The sequence below is a fragment of the Toxoplasma gondii genome, chromosome X, assembly GCF_000006565.2.
Source record: "Toxoplasma gondii ME49 chromosome X, whole genome shotgun sequence".
Lineage (NCBI taxonomy): Eukaryota > Apicomplexa > Conoidasida > Eucoccidiorida > Sarcocystidae > Toxoplasma > Toxoplasma gondii.
The window spans coordinates 5,449,809-5,462,030 of NC_031478.1; the positions used below are offsets into that span (position 1 = coordinate 5,449,809).

Consider the following 12,222-nt stretch of genomic DNA (forward strand, 5'->3'; position numbering starts at 1 on the left):
ATATATGGTATGGAGGGCTTTTACATAACAAGCGCTAAAAAAGAAGCATGGCACTGACGGAGTTTCAGCGAGTGCCTCGGCCGAGTTCTTCTACAGCATATTGTAAAAGAAATATTAAATGCTGCCCTCTGTAGCCATACGGCGAGTCATTCAGGGTATGCATGCTTTCTCGAGAGCTGACGCGGCAACTGCATGCTGTCTTGAGCTCCGCTCGCGCGCGTTAACTCCGTGAGTCCCTCGACGCGCTCAACCAGCTTGCTTGTATCAGATCTGCCCGGAACTCCCCGTCATGTAAGGAAGGCGGTTTTCTGTTGAACAGACATTGGCGCCTTGAGGTTGAAATGCACTTCGGAGTAGGCATCCGTCCCCCTGTTTCTTTGGGAAAGGAGCATCCTCCCTCCCTATTATTACCAATCACCATAATGACTGTCGGTGTTTGCGGTGGCGAAAGACTACGATTTCTGAGATTCATTCAGCACAACCTCCCCCCTCAAGGTTCTCCGCCGATGTTCACGTATAGTTAAATCGTCAAGGGATTCATTATTCGTGATTTTCTTCTTCTGTGAGGCCTACTTCATGCGGCGATTGCCTTAGTGAACGACTGATATAATCACACCCCAGACAACGATCGTTAGTCTCGATGCTGGCCCGTCAGCACGGGAAGCACTCTCAATCAGTGGCGTTTGCCATGCGTAGCGCTTCATGACGTGAAACGCTTGTGCGACCAGGTTCCTTTTAAACAAAAATAAAAGGTTTTCTCTGTTACGCATCTTATTGTCTCACGCACTTTGTAGACTTCAAACCCAGTCAATCGGGTATGTATCCTTTCTGACCGCCGGAAAAGTCGTCTTCTATACTTTTCTAACACCCCGGCTCAATCGATTTTTCACCCATCCATTAACTTTTTTCTGTTTTTCCCTCATTCGGATTACTACATGAGATAAATAACGTGTAACCGGACAAGTAACCGCGTCGTCTCTAACCCCTGTCTAGCGCTTCGAATAGTACACGCGTTCCTTCGTTTTTCAAGGAAGTGAATCGCCCGGTCAAAATGACGATGGCTCGTCGAGGATTGCAGAAGTCGGACTGGGGTGTTCTTGGTGAAAAGATCCACTGGCCTGCCGGGTTTTTTCCGGAGAGGCGACTTCCAGGTAGACGGTGAATTGGAAAGCGACAGAGGTAGCCGCTGCTAGCAGGGCACGACACTGTAACACGAGTTTTCCTACGTCTTTCACTTCAGAAGTGGGAAAAAAAGATTGGGTTATCCCAAGTAGTTACTATTTTCTCTCACGGAAGGAGTCGATGAGTGCCTTGTCTGGGATCCTCCAGGATTAAGCTAAACTATGACCCGTATTTGAGCGGTCTCTCTTGTTTCTAGTTCGCTGACGAGTACAACGCTGCTTTGATATGAGGACGGGCAAGCTCAACATGACAACAAAACGCTTTAGGATTACTTTCTTTGCGTCGTGCATTCTTTTCTTGTTGCTGCTCCTGTACCCAGTTTTGCTGGGAGGTAGTGGAACATAATTTTTGGCCCTTCCATTGTTGAGTTCTGGCTGATCTTGTTACGTTTTACTTCGTCCGTAGGGACCGGCGTGCACGGTGAAACATGGGTGATTAAAAATAATGTCATGCAGGTTTCCAAGGAACTCACTGACCTCAGGTGAGAGTTTGAAGCTTGTCCGGTTTCGAATGCCGTTTTTTCACGTTGTTTTTTCAAGTGCCTTAACGGGACGCATGTCTATGCACTCTTTGCTCCATATAGAGGCAATACTTGGTGCAAGTCCACTGCGTCTGTGAGTTTGTATATTTGGGAGGCTTCGAGCTTCAGTTCATAATGACAAAGACAATGCTGTTACTTCTCAACACTTCATCGGAGACGTGTGCCGACGGCACGCCGTCAGGGTCTCGTGCATGTGTCCATCTGATGGAGGCATTGTCCGAAGACTCGGCCCATCATTATCAACACGGGGAGGAATTCTCTGGTTTGTGATTCGAGCTTGAAGTTCAGGGATACCTTACCTGGTTGGACAAGGTCGTACTGAGTGGTTTATTTTAGTTCCCGGTGGGAGCGTTACTTCCGGGTCCAGGATGAGCGATCCAGTCTGTCGTGTGATTTCGTCTACCGATTATGTCGATAACACAGCAGTGCGAGGCAGTTTCTTGGACGACATTGTTGGTTTGCGGGGTGTGGTGTCTGTTCTCTGATATAAGAGACAAATTGGTGGCAGGCATACAGAAGCTGGACCAAGGTATCGAAGAGGCGGCGGCGGCGATGAACGAACCCCTCGAAGGGGAAGGTGACGATGATATCGGCTATGACGATGAATTCGATTTTGCAGACCGTTTTGACCCACATGACAGGTGCGCTCTCTCCCACTAACTCGTGCGATGAAACCCGCGTTTCCAGAAGGTGAAACGGGAATTCGTTTTACCGCCACACGTAGCAAGAGGTGACCGACGGCGGGGTGCCAATTCTTTTGTTGATTCGGCAACATGCGACTTCCCTGATCTCACCAGAATGCTGGATCCAAGGAGGTACTGTGGCACTAGTCTCCTCCAATTGTAACTTCGAGCACGCTTGAGATGGGCTGTGGCCTTGGTTCAGATCCCTTATGAATCCTGAGATACTATCATGTGACTGTTTCCAGCCTCTCCTTCGTGACATTATGCACGGGCCTTCAACATGTGAAAGACTTTATTTCTTCATCTATCGATGTCAAATCATGAAGTATTTGTTCAAATGTGGATAGCCGCCTTCTGCAACATACCTGACACCAGGACCGACCCTGAGGTGCTCCTTGAAGAACGCCAAGGGCTTCAGACCGAATTGCAAGATCGACTCGACGAGGTGAGACATATGTGATGTCACCGATGACGTAGGAGTTCTCTCCGCTTTCTTCTTCCATGACTTCTGTTCCTACGTCTTCAACAGTCCCGGGCGACCCGCGACCGACGCAGATCACTGGACCTTCGATCAATCATGATATCTCTTTTCCAGCACATCGTTTCCTAGGTGCGTTCGGACCGGCTCCACGAACGGTTCCCCGCTCAGTCATCAGAATGTGCCAGAGATTATGCGACCACTGAGTGTCCTCGTTGTTTCCTTTCACTGCAGGTGAACGGCAAACTGGCAGAGATGCAACAAAATGAACTAAACTTTACGTGGAAGAGGAGAGAAATACCTCATCAGGTTCGTGTTTATTATTTTTTAAAACGATTCCTTTGGTATCTGCTGCCTGTTAGACGTGTTCTTGGAGCCACCCCCTATCCGGCCAACACGACTGCTATGGATCGCAAGAATACCGAACTACATTCAGAGGGGGGTTTCTGTCGAGTGAGTGGCTGCTTCTGAAGTTTGTTGGACTCAGTGGATGTTACACTTCCCTTCAGGGGGAAAAATCTTTTGAGTCACGTCCCGATTTTCCTTCGCTCTTACGAATGCGATTGTCCGATTTGCACTTCCTGACGGCTCAGCTTCATTGCCTTACCCGGCCATGGGAAGATTTCAACAAGGCAGAGATGCTTGCGGCCAAGCAAGCAGCAGATGAGGCGGCAGCTGCTGAGCGCGAGGCTCTTGAACGAAGATCGAGGAGGAAAGGTAGGGAGAATGGAGAAACGTGCTTTTCGTTTTTAGGAACAAGTCCTGAAAAATAACCTTTTCGCTGGCCGCATTTTATATGGCCAGCCCCCGTGCAGACGGTGTTTATAGGATTCACAGTGTGTGAAGAATTCAGACCATTTTCCACAAAACCTGGGACTTTGTTCACTGTATCGGGACTCGCTATGGTGTCTGCATATGCAGGAAATGTGGCACCTGAGCCTTCGAAAGAGGACGAACCCGACATGCCTGACACATTTGTAGCCAAATTGGTAAGTCTTCTAGAATGTTCTATTGCACTGCCGGGGACAACAAACATAGCACTACCTCACGGAATATGTCGTGCACCTGAGGCAACATCCGCGGCCGTGTTTTGGAGATTTATGGGCTGCCCGTGGTTTTTTTCTATTTGTCGTAGGAAGTGCCATCCTACGTGCTTGTACATGTGTGTGAGTCGGAATCGGTTGTGTTGAGCGCGTGGCTGACTAGCACTTCTGTTGTTATTTGTCTGTTGCGACTGTGATAGATTCAGTGCAGCATCTGTGGCGGGTTTTTTCGTTTATGGTACCACTGTTATTCTAGGTCGAACCAGCTCCGGTTTACACGGCAGACGGCCGGAGGATGGGCTTTTCCGATGGCGGCAGCGACAATGCAGACACACTTCTTGCAGAAGGCGAAGCGCAGATGAAAGTCATCTGGCGTTTCATTGTAGAGAGGGGAAATTTCGACTTCGAAGATGTCGGATTAGTTCCTATAGTTTACGTGGGTACAATCAAGCGACAGCACAAGGATTTCAAGCCCGTTGAAAACGCGATCTTTATCAGGTAAGGAAGCGAAGGAATATGGTGTCGCGCGAGAGAGTATGAGCGGGTGTGGACTGCCAGTTTGTTACCACACAGGTCATAGTCAGCCACTGTATCAGATCCCCTGAGGGACATTGATGTCGCTTAAGGGCGAGAACGGCTGGCTGGAGCAGCGTTCAATAAACAACCGCCTTGCCGTTCGAGCGTTTTTTGGCTAGACACCGGCGACAGTCTACTTCCAACAGCGATCTTACACAACCGAAGGAGCTGTTTTGCGTATTGAAGAGAGCGAAAACAGGTCTTGGTATCATCTCCCCTGCAGACGGTAGAATGCATTATCCCAGCCTGCGGGCTCCCGTGGTATCGTGTCTGGAGGATTGTGGTATTTATCGGGAATCAATTCGCGTTTGGATGGACGCAGGGTCTTTCAGAAGAAACGATAATTGGTGTCTCTGTGGGAACATTTTTCTATCCATGTTAGGCCGTATTTCAAGCACGGAACCGTTGGAGATGTGATCAAGAATCTCGCCGGCAAAAAGAAGTCCCTCTACTATAAAGATGATTTGCTTGTGACGAACGCGCACAAGTTTATCTCGTGGTATGGTACTGCGCACCTGAGCCATTTCAGCTGACGGAGGTGGAAGTGCCAAAGACATGTGTATCGACTGGCAAATTTGTAGTAGCATCACGGTCGACGTTACTCTTCTCGGTTTCACTGGTACAAATTAGAGCACTATCGATGCATAAAGATAGCCAGACGTGTGCTGCCTGCGCAGCCTTGCGATGCCACCGAATTCGAGAGACCCGTGTAACCGACGAAATGTTTCAGTGTCGAGGGACGAGCAGCTCGAGACGTTCTTTCGTGACATATCTACATGTGTGAGGTTGGTTATCACTACATCGTTTGCATCGGACAGAACAAGCGAAGGTTACCGCTGCCTTCAGAAATTCGTGTTTGGTCTGTTGTTACATGTAGTCTCATGCTTCGAGTTGGTTTCTGCTCACTATTTCTGGCAACTCTTTATTGTCTCCGGTTCCCTGTCTCAGCATGGCCTACATGGAGAATTGCAGGTTGTATCATGGCAGCATTCACCCGAACAACATTTTCGTCTCGGACGACGGTTTCAGGCTTCTCGTTGGCGACTTTCTCCCTCCATGTATGCATTCGCGTTCAGGGGTTTGGGATTAATATTTTATGGTCGTGTGCATTCTTCAGTTTCATAAACAGACGTGTGCGGGTCACTGCGTCGGGTAGAAAGTCATGCAAAGGGGCTGGTGCGGCTTACATGCAGCGAATAGGTCTGCAGTCCGCGTTTGCTTTTGTGCTTTCCGCGAATACGAAAGGTTTTTTCGCCGGCAAAAGCAAAACAAAGATTGCTCTCCAACCATGCCTACATCTGGAACACTGACCTTCTCGGTTTCGTGCATTGCTGTTCTAGGCAGTTTTCGGATATATTCACACTTTCTTGTGGAAATTGGCTGCGGGTTTTTCCAGGTCAAGCCTGGACCTGAGTGCAGCAGTAGAGTTTGGGAAGGCAGTTATGACCATTGGAGAACGTTCGCGCGGTAGTTTTAGAATAATGGGGGTTACTGAAGCAGCCGCTGGCGTTTTCTGGTCGATTTTAGGCATTTTTCTCGAGCGTGTGCTTGACATTTCAGCGGAGTTCAAGCGGTGGATGGTGAGCGTGGCGAAGCGATTATCATCCGTCCCGACCTTCCTTTCACCGGAATATCGGGAGGCACTGGTGACGGCGCGGATACAGAAGCCCCAGTACTACACAGAAACGCTTTCACCGTACAAAAACGACGTCTACGCCTTTGGACTTGTTTTGCTTTACTTAGCCACAATGGAAGAGCCGACGGTAAGTTAGCAGCGACAAATAGCAACGAAGAATGGCAGAAGACTCTGCTCGTCTGGGAGAAAGCAGTTCCTGTATTGTCTTTTGGAAGCCTCCGACGTGTGCATGTCACCGTGGAGAGTTATATTACTCCAGCCTGCTGACCTGGTGCCGTTAGTACTCCGCGCAGTTTGCGTTTGTGAAGTACACTTGACAAGAACCGTCAAACAAACACGATATTGCTCACGAACTGCAACCATTGCGGCCATATGATGCCGAGATGCATGACCATGGGCCGAGGTGGTTGGTGCAAGCATGGTGTTCGAAGAGAGGACTTGACTCGTCTGTTTTTCAGGGTGTGAATCAGAGCGCCAAGAAAGCAGCCCGGGCCGTCGAGCGGCTGCGGCATAAAGGTCGGCACGAAGGTTAGCTCACGACAGCAACGCATTTTTTCGTTGAAAATTGTACTTGTGACACAGGTGTAACACATAGTCTTCTTTGTTTGGTTCACGCTGCGACGGGGCTTGGGCTCATAGCGAGCTTTCATCTACCGTATCCACTCCAGCGCCAATCTTTGGTGGGGCTGATCGTGCGCGTGACATCGTTATATGAGCGAATTGCACACTGGTGATCGCTTTTCCATTCGGTGCAGACATTGTTCACGCTTTCGCACTGCCACGCCACAACACAACACTTCTATCACTTCAGGGCGCCCATTAAGAGTGACACGCAGACATCTTCACTTTAATCGGCTTTTGGACTAGTACTGGTAGATGCCGGTATGGCGAGAGACGTGCGAATGAAAGAACTGCTACTCCTACCTAAGTAGGAGTGTCATCAAATTGAATTGTGAGCACAGGTCTGTGCATCGAGGAATATCGAGCTTTTCTGTTGTGCAAACACAGAGCGTCAGGCTGTTTAATTAGCAAACGTCGCTCGTGTGTGCCCCCTTATAGGCAAGCCGACGCATCAGAACCACCACTGTTTTCCCTTTTTATGTGGTGCAGATTTGCTTTCGTTGGTTTCGGCTATGCTCACATTCAATCCACAAGAACGCCCGAGTTGGAAAGAGCTCTTGGTAGGCCAGAATTAGTGGCGGGGCTTCATCTGGATTCCACCTTTTCAGTCAGTTGCTATCAGATGCAGACTGCAGTCCATCCGAGCTGCTGATGCTAGTGCGGTCTCACGAGATGCTTTGTAGCATTGTTGTCACGCTGGCAGTTAGAGCTGTGGCAAGAATAGCATTTACGTTGATCTTGTTGCAGTGTAGCGCCGGTGATGGGCAATCCGTAGGACCATTGAAATGTCTTTCCTGACGAGCATGGCATGCGTGTTACTGTTCGTAGCCGCCTACCTCGTGTGTTCATGTCGATATCGAGGGAAAGGGTTTACCTTCTGAACTGCCAGTACTTTCAGATTCTTCAAGTATGCCCTCTTGTTCGTGGGCACTGGTGTTGTGCAGATGACGGGTGAAAGATTACAGCTCCAAGCGGCAGATGTGCTTCGAGGTCTTGGGAATCTCTTCGGAGTGACTCTAACAAACCCGGAAGACCAGTATATGGACAAGGATCTAAGGGATCCACGGCGAGCACACGCGGCTGCAACAAAACATATGAAGCGCCAAGAGGGAGGACAAACGGCATGCACGATTATGTAGTCGCCAACAGAGCGGCAGATCCTGTGGAGCCGCTGTCAGTTCTGCGGCGCATGCATTCGGGCATCGGCTGGCTCTTTCGGAGTCTTTCTTCTAACGCTTTGGAAGAGCAGGTTCGTCGCTACAGCGGCCGAAGCCTGGGCGAGCAAGTGTTCAATAAGCGTGATTACGAAAGTGTCGTGATGCGGTAGACGCGCGCTCACAGTTGGGATAGTTCACTGACTGTGTCTGATTCGTGTTGTGAGGAAACGAGGCGACTGCAAAACTGCGCTTTTGGTATAGGGATGAGCTGTGTGAGGCCTCTGGAATGTCGTGTTCGGTCCGGGGAGTCAACAGCTCGACTGTGCTCGAACTTTCGCCAAATGTGCGTATCCCGGAAGTGATACGACAAAAACAGTTTGACAGGCCAGGCGTCCCCCTTTTTGTTCATGCAGCAAGTGGTGCAGCGGATTCATCACTTCCACCGTGCTACAACCAGCAACTTGAATGTGGGTCACGCTGCTTCGCAGGTGCTTGTCTGTCAATATCTCTGTCCCCATGCTGCCTTTCACACGCAAGATGTCCTTGAAACGAAGACGTCTTATGGCAGACTCCAAAGTCGAAAATGTGGTGAAAATAAGTTCCGCGACTCTTGAACTTGCCGCTTCAGCGGAGTACTTATCTCTTTATTCTTACTTCCGCTGCTGTCAACGCTACCGCATGACAGGATGTGCAGTCGTTGTTTCTTGAAGTCACCGACGCCAACGGGAGGTACCCACGAAGACATTTTGTTCTACCTCCCTCCGCTAAAAGCGTCCCTTGCTGCATCCCGCTTCAACTATAGTCCCTCACGGATGTGGGGCTAAACAGTAGGCACGACGATGACACGACAGACTGCGTTCACAATAGTGGGGGCTGCAATGTCAAGCCCTCGAGAGCTAGCCGCATCAGCTGGCGCACCTTCGGCACTGACGTCCCATGGAAGAAACTACCAAACACAGTTAAGAACAGTTGTTTTGGTCAGTCTCTCATTTGCCACCCTTGAACCCCCTAAATGGGTGCACACAACGAACACTCTCTCGACTACACTCAACAAAACGTACAGATGCCTCATTCCACGGTGGAACCGGCACCACAGGGCACCACGGAGACAAAACAACCTCTAAACGTTTCGCGGAGAACGTCATACCTTTCAAGCACCAGACGTTCGCTTCCTGTGTGCGATTTTAAAAGCGAACTTTTAAACTTCTCCGCTGCGGATTTCTGTGTATACCTTTTGTACACCTCGCGGGATGTCGGCCGTATCACCTGACGGAGCAGGATTCTGGCCTGTCACCCTTAAAGTGGTATTCAGTACCTGCATGGTGGGCACTCATCAGCCTATAAAACTGACAACGCGCATAGTCAGGAATGCACAGATTTTCTTCTCGGCGCCCCCGTTGCCAAACATTCTCACACACCTACACCCACGGGAATTCTCTTTTTAACCTGGTATTGGGTGTTTCTCGTTCAACTGCGCAAGTGCAGAGAAACGCCCCAAACGATAAAAGCGTCCTCCAAAACACGGTGCATTGTCGTTTACGTTACCGCTCTCCAATGCATCTTGTGCCTTCCCGCTGCGCGTATGCTCTGGACTAAAAAAGAGCTTAGGAGAGTCACTTCGAAGATTATCCAATGGCAACAGACACGCGGTTTCATCGGGGTGGTCGACCAGAGGAGGATATTCTGCAGGCATGGTTTTCATACAAGGCGTCTCGTTCAGCTGATCAGAGCCTCCATAATCTTCAGTTCCGACCTCTACGGGGGTACCTTCAGAAATGCTGCGACCCAGAATATGTATATCCGGCACACCACCAAGCAAAAAATACCAGCTCCGAAACAAGGAGCGAATACGATGCGAAGGGGTTGCCTGAGATATCCAAAACTGGCCCGTAAACTTGACGATGTCTGGATCAGTTGAAGATGGGACCATGCCAGCTTGCGAAGAGAACGGTAGAGCCAGCCGCTTTGCCAAATGCCCAAGCTGTTTGTCAGTAGGTCCACATCGTTGTGCATCTCGTTGGCTGGTCTCCCTTTCCGCACTTACGTCTTCATGTGCTGTCTTGGGCACCCCTTCCATCTGACTTTGCAGGTCGTGAACCACTTGGCCCTCCTGTTGCTGTACTGCCTGCAGACTACCATACTGTCGAACTAATGCCACGGACCACCCGTTCAGACCGGCACAGACAGCACTTGAGAACATCTTCGCAAGGCAATGAATCTCATGGATATGGCGTCCTGGGAATAAAGGTGTTCGTTGAGCCACTGTAGTACCCGCTGGGTGCCCGAGGGAAGTACACCCGCACCGGCTCCTCGTACACATACGCCACCCGGTTGCTGGGGACGTAGTACCGCGGCTGCCTATCCGAAAACCCTGCAAAAAAAGACAAGAGTTGTCACTTTTCGCATGCACGAGTCAGTTCTCTCGTTCGGCGAAACAACGGGGGTCACGAGGTAACTGAACGATGACTCACGGTCGCGACAATGAGACTATACTCACTACGTGAGATGGTCTGAAGCCAACTTCAGAAGCGTACAGGCAGTAAAAACTCCAGATCACTCATTTCATAACAACACGGATCTCCTGAGGGGGCAAAGCTTACAGCAAGTATTATCGGGAATTATGCTTGGAAGTTCAGTACCACATTTCTGACACTCACGGCGGCGGCACACCAAATTCATCCTGAAATCTCCTGACGTCTGCCGTTATCGCTTGCCAGCGTAATAACCTTAATCTTACCAGAGTCACAGCAAGACTTGCGGATAGCACGCCAACAAATATCCACAAGCAGAGCACCCGCCTGGAGGATACCGAAGGAAACAGTTGCGGCGGTCCCGAGGAAAACTGCCACGCAGTCCGCGCAGGCAACCGCAGCTCCGGCAGCCGCTTCATCTCCAGCGAACGGATGATGGTATTCACTGTGTCCCGGTTGCACTGAAGCTTGTGTTTCTTCTTTTTCCTTGTCGCCTTCCGGGCGCGTGCACTCGCCCGAGGTAGCGGACATGGTGAAGGACACCTCAGGCGACGCCGGATCGATATTGCACACGAAGCGCACGGAGTCAACGACAGACAAGCACACAAATTTGCAGTAACGTGAATAAAAACCCCCCAACCGCGTGCAGGCTTCGTGATTCACAGAAAAACTATGTCCAATCGGGAAAAGCTGAACGTCACACTCGAATACTGCGAAACTCAGCGTTCCGACGGAAGCGATGTTGGCAGTGAGCCGTACCGGGGAAACATCTGTTGACGGAACCGAGATAACACATGCCTCTGTTGCCGATTGTTTCCCGAAAAAAGGGGAAATTTGGGCGTCTCTGCTTTCTGTTTTATTATAAGGTTCCTGCAAGGGGGGTTGGCACGAAGTGCCTCACGATGAGCGACGCTCGACCTGGAGAGGTTCTAGGAGTCGGGATGCAAAGCTGCGCAGACGAAGAGGATTCTCGCGTACCAGGCGCATGTCCTTTCACATCCGACTTCGCTTCTCGCCACACGCTTTTTCATTCACGTGTATTACCGAAACTAGAACACTCACGAAGGTTTCCAAGGCGCACAAATATTTGCAAACTCGTGGAAAAAATAGGGGTACAGGAGGACGCATCAGCAAGCGGGGGAGGGCGCTATGAAGTGACCGAAGCCATCGTGGCGCAGATGTACAGCAGCAGCTTCTTTTGACAGAAAGTGAGCATTCTTCCCAACCTGTCATGTATTTAGCTTGTAAGGGACATTTCCTTTCAATTGGCATACTAAGATATAAAAGCGAACCCCTGGGCTGCAACGCAGTTGAAACGAAGTGATAATCGAAGCTCGTGAGGCGCGTCGCGGACGAAGGTTTCTGCTTCGTCAAGTGCATTTTCACCAATCCTTGCATTAAACGTCCTCCTGGTAACATCATTTCAACACGCACCCGCAAAGACTCTAGATAAGACCTCGTCCTGAAGGCAAACAACCTGTGTCTGCGGTGACGGGGGGAGGTCACATGGCGCTCGGTAAACGATTCCTATCGAGGGCCAGACAAGCTGGGGCTGGCAGGTACTAAACGAGGTGAAGTTCGGCCCCAAAAGGGGGCTCAAGATCATCACTTTATACTGTTGCCGTGACAGCTCTGTGTCAATCAGATTGGCACAGAGCATGGAGGGGACACTAATCTGTCACGAAACGCACCCGTAAAGCCGCACACAGGATTCTTTGTCTGACTGCATGTTGATTCCGGGTTTTCCACGCATGTTCGTCATTCGCACTAGGGAATCTCGGCGCCTATGCTGTTCACACTCGTGTTCGAACACTCACGCACCCTTCGTTGGTCT

General features: G+C 50.2%; 2 protein-coding genes across 2 annotated transcripts; one reads left to right on the forward strand and one right to left on the reverse strand.

Moving 5' to 3' along the window:
* The first annotated feature begins 295 nt into the window (after window positions 1-295).
* Window positions 296-8,523, forward strand: TGME49_236620 (protein kinase (incomplete catalytic triad)). The gene is made up of 14 exons (XM_018780466.1): window positions 296-1,151; window positions 1,588-1,663; window positions 2,215-2,364; window positions 2,782-2,851; window positions 3,119-3,193; window positions 3,478-3,601; window positions 3,806-3,873; window positions 4,184-4,425; window positions 4,886-5,002; window positions 5,452-5,561; window positions 6,064-6,266; window positions 6,598-6,667; window positions 7,250-7,320; window positions 7,705-8,523. The coding sequence occupies exons 1-14, from the start codon at window positions 1,052-1,054 to the stop codon at window positions 7,897-7,899; spliced, it is 1,671 nt and encodes a 556-aa protein (XP_018635789.1). The 5' UTR covers window positions 296-1,051; the 3' UTR covers window positions 7,900-8,523.
* TGME49_236630 (hypothetical protein) lies at window positions 7,824-11,851 on the reverse strand. Its single transcript, XM_002368985.2, has 2 exons — window positions 10,655-11,851; window positions 7,824-10,288 (listed from the first exon to the last, which is right to left on the reverse strand). Exons 1-2 carry the CDS (start codon window positions 10,805-10,807, stop codon window positions 9,359-9,361), a joined length of 1,083 nt encoding a protein of 360 aa, XP_002369026.1. The 5' UTR covers window positions 10,808-11,851; the 3' UTR covers window positions 7,824-9,358.
* Between the last annotated feature and the right edge of the window lie 371 nt (window positions 11,852-12,222).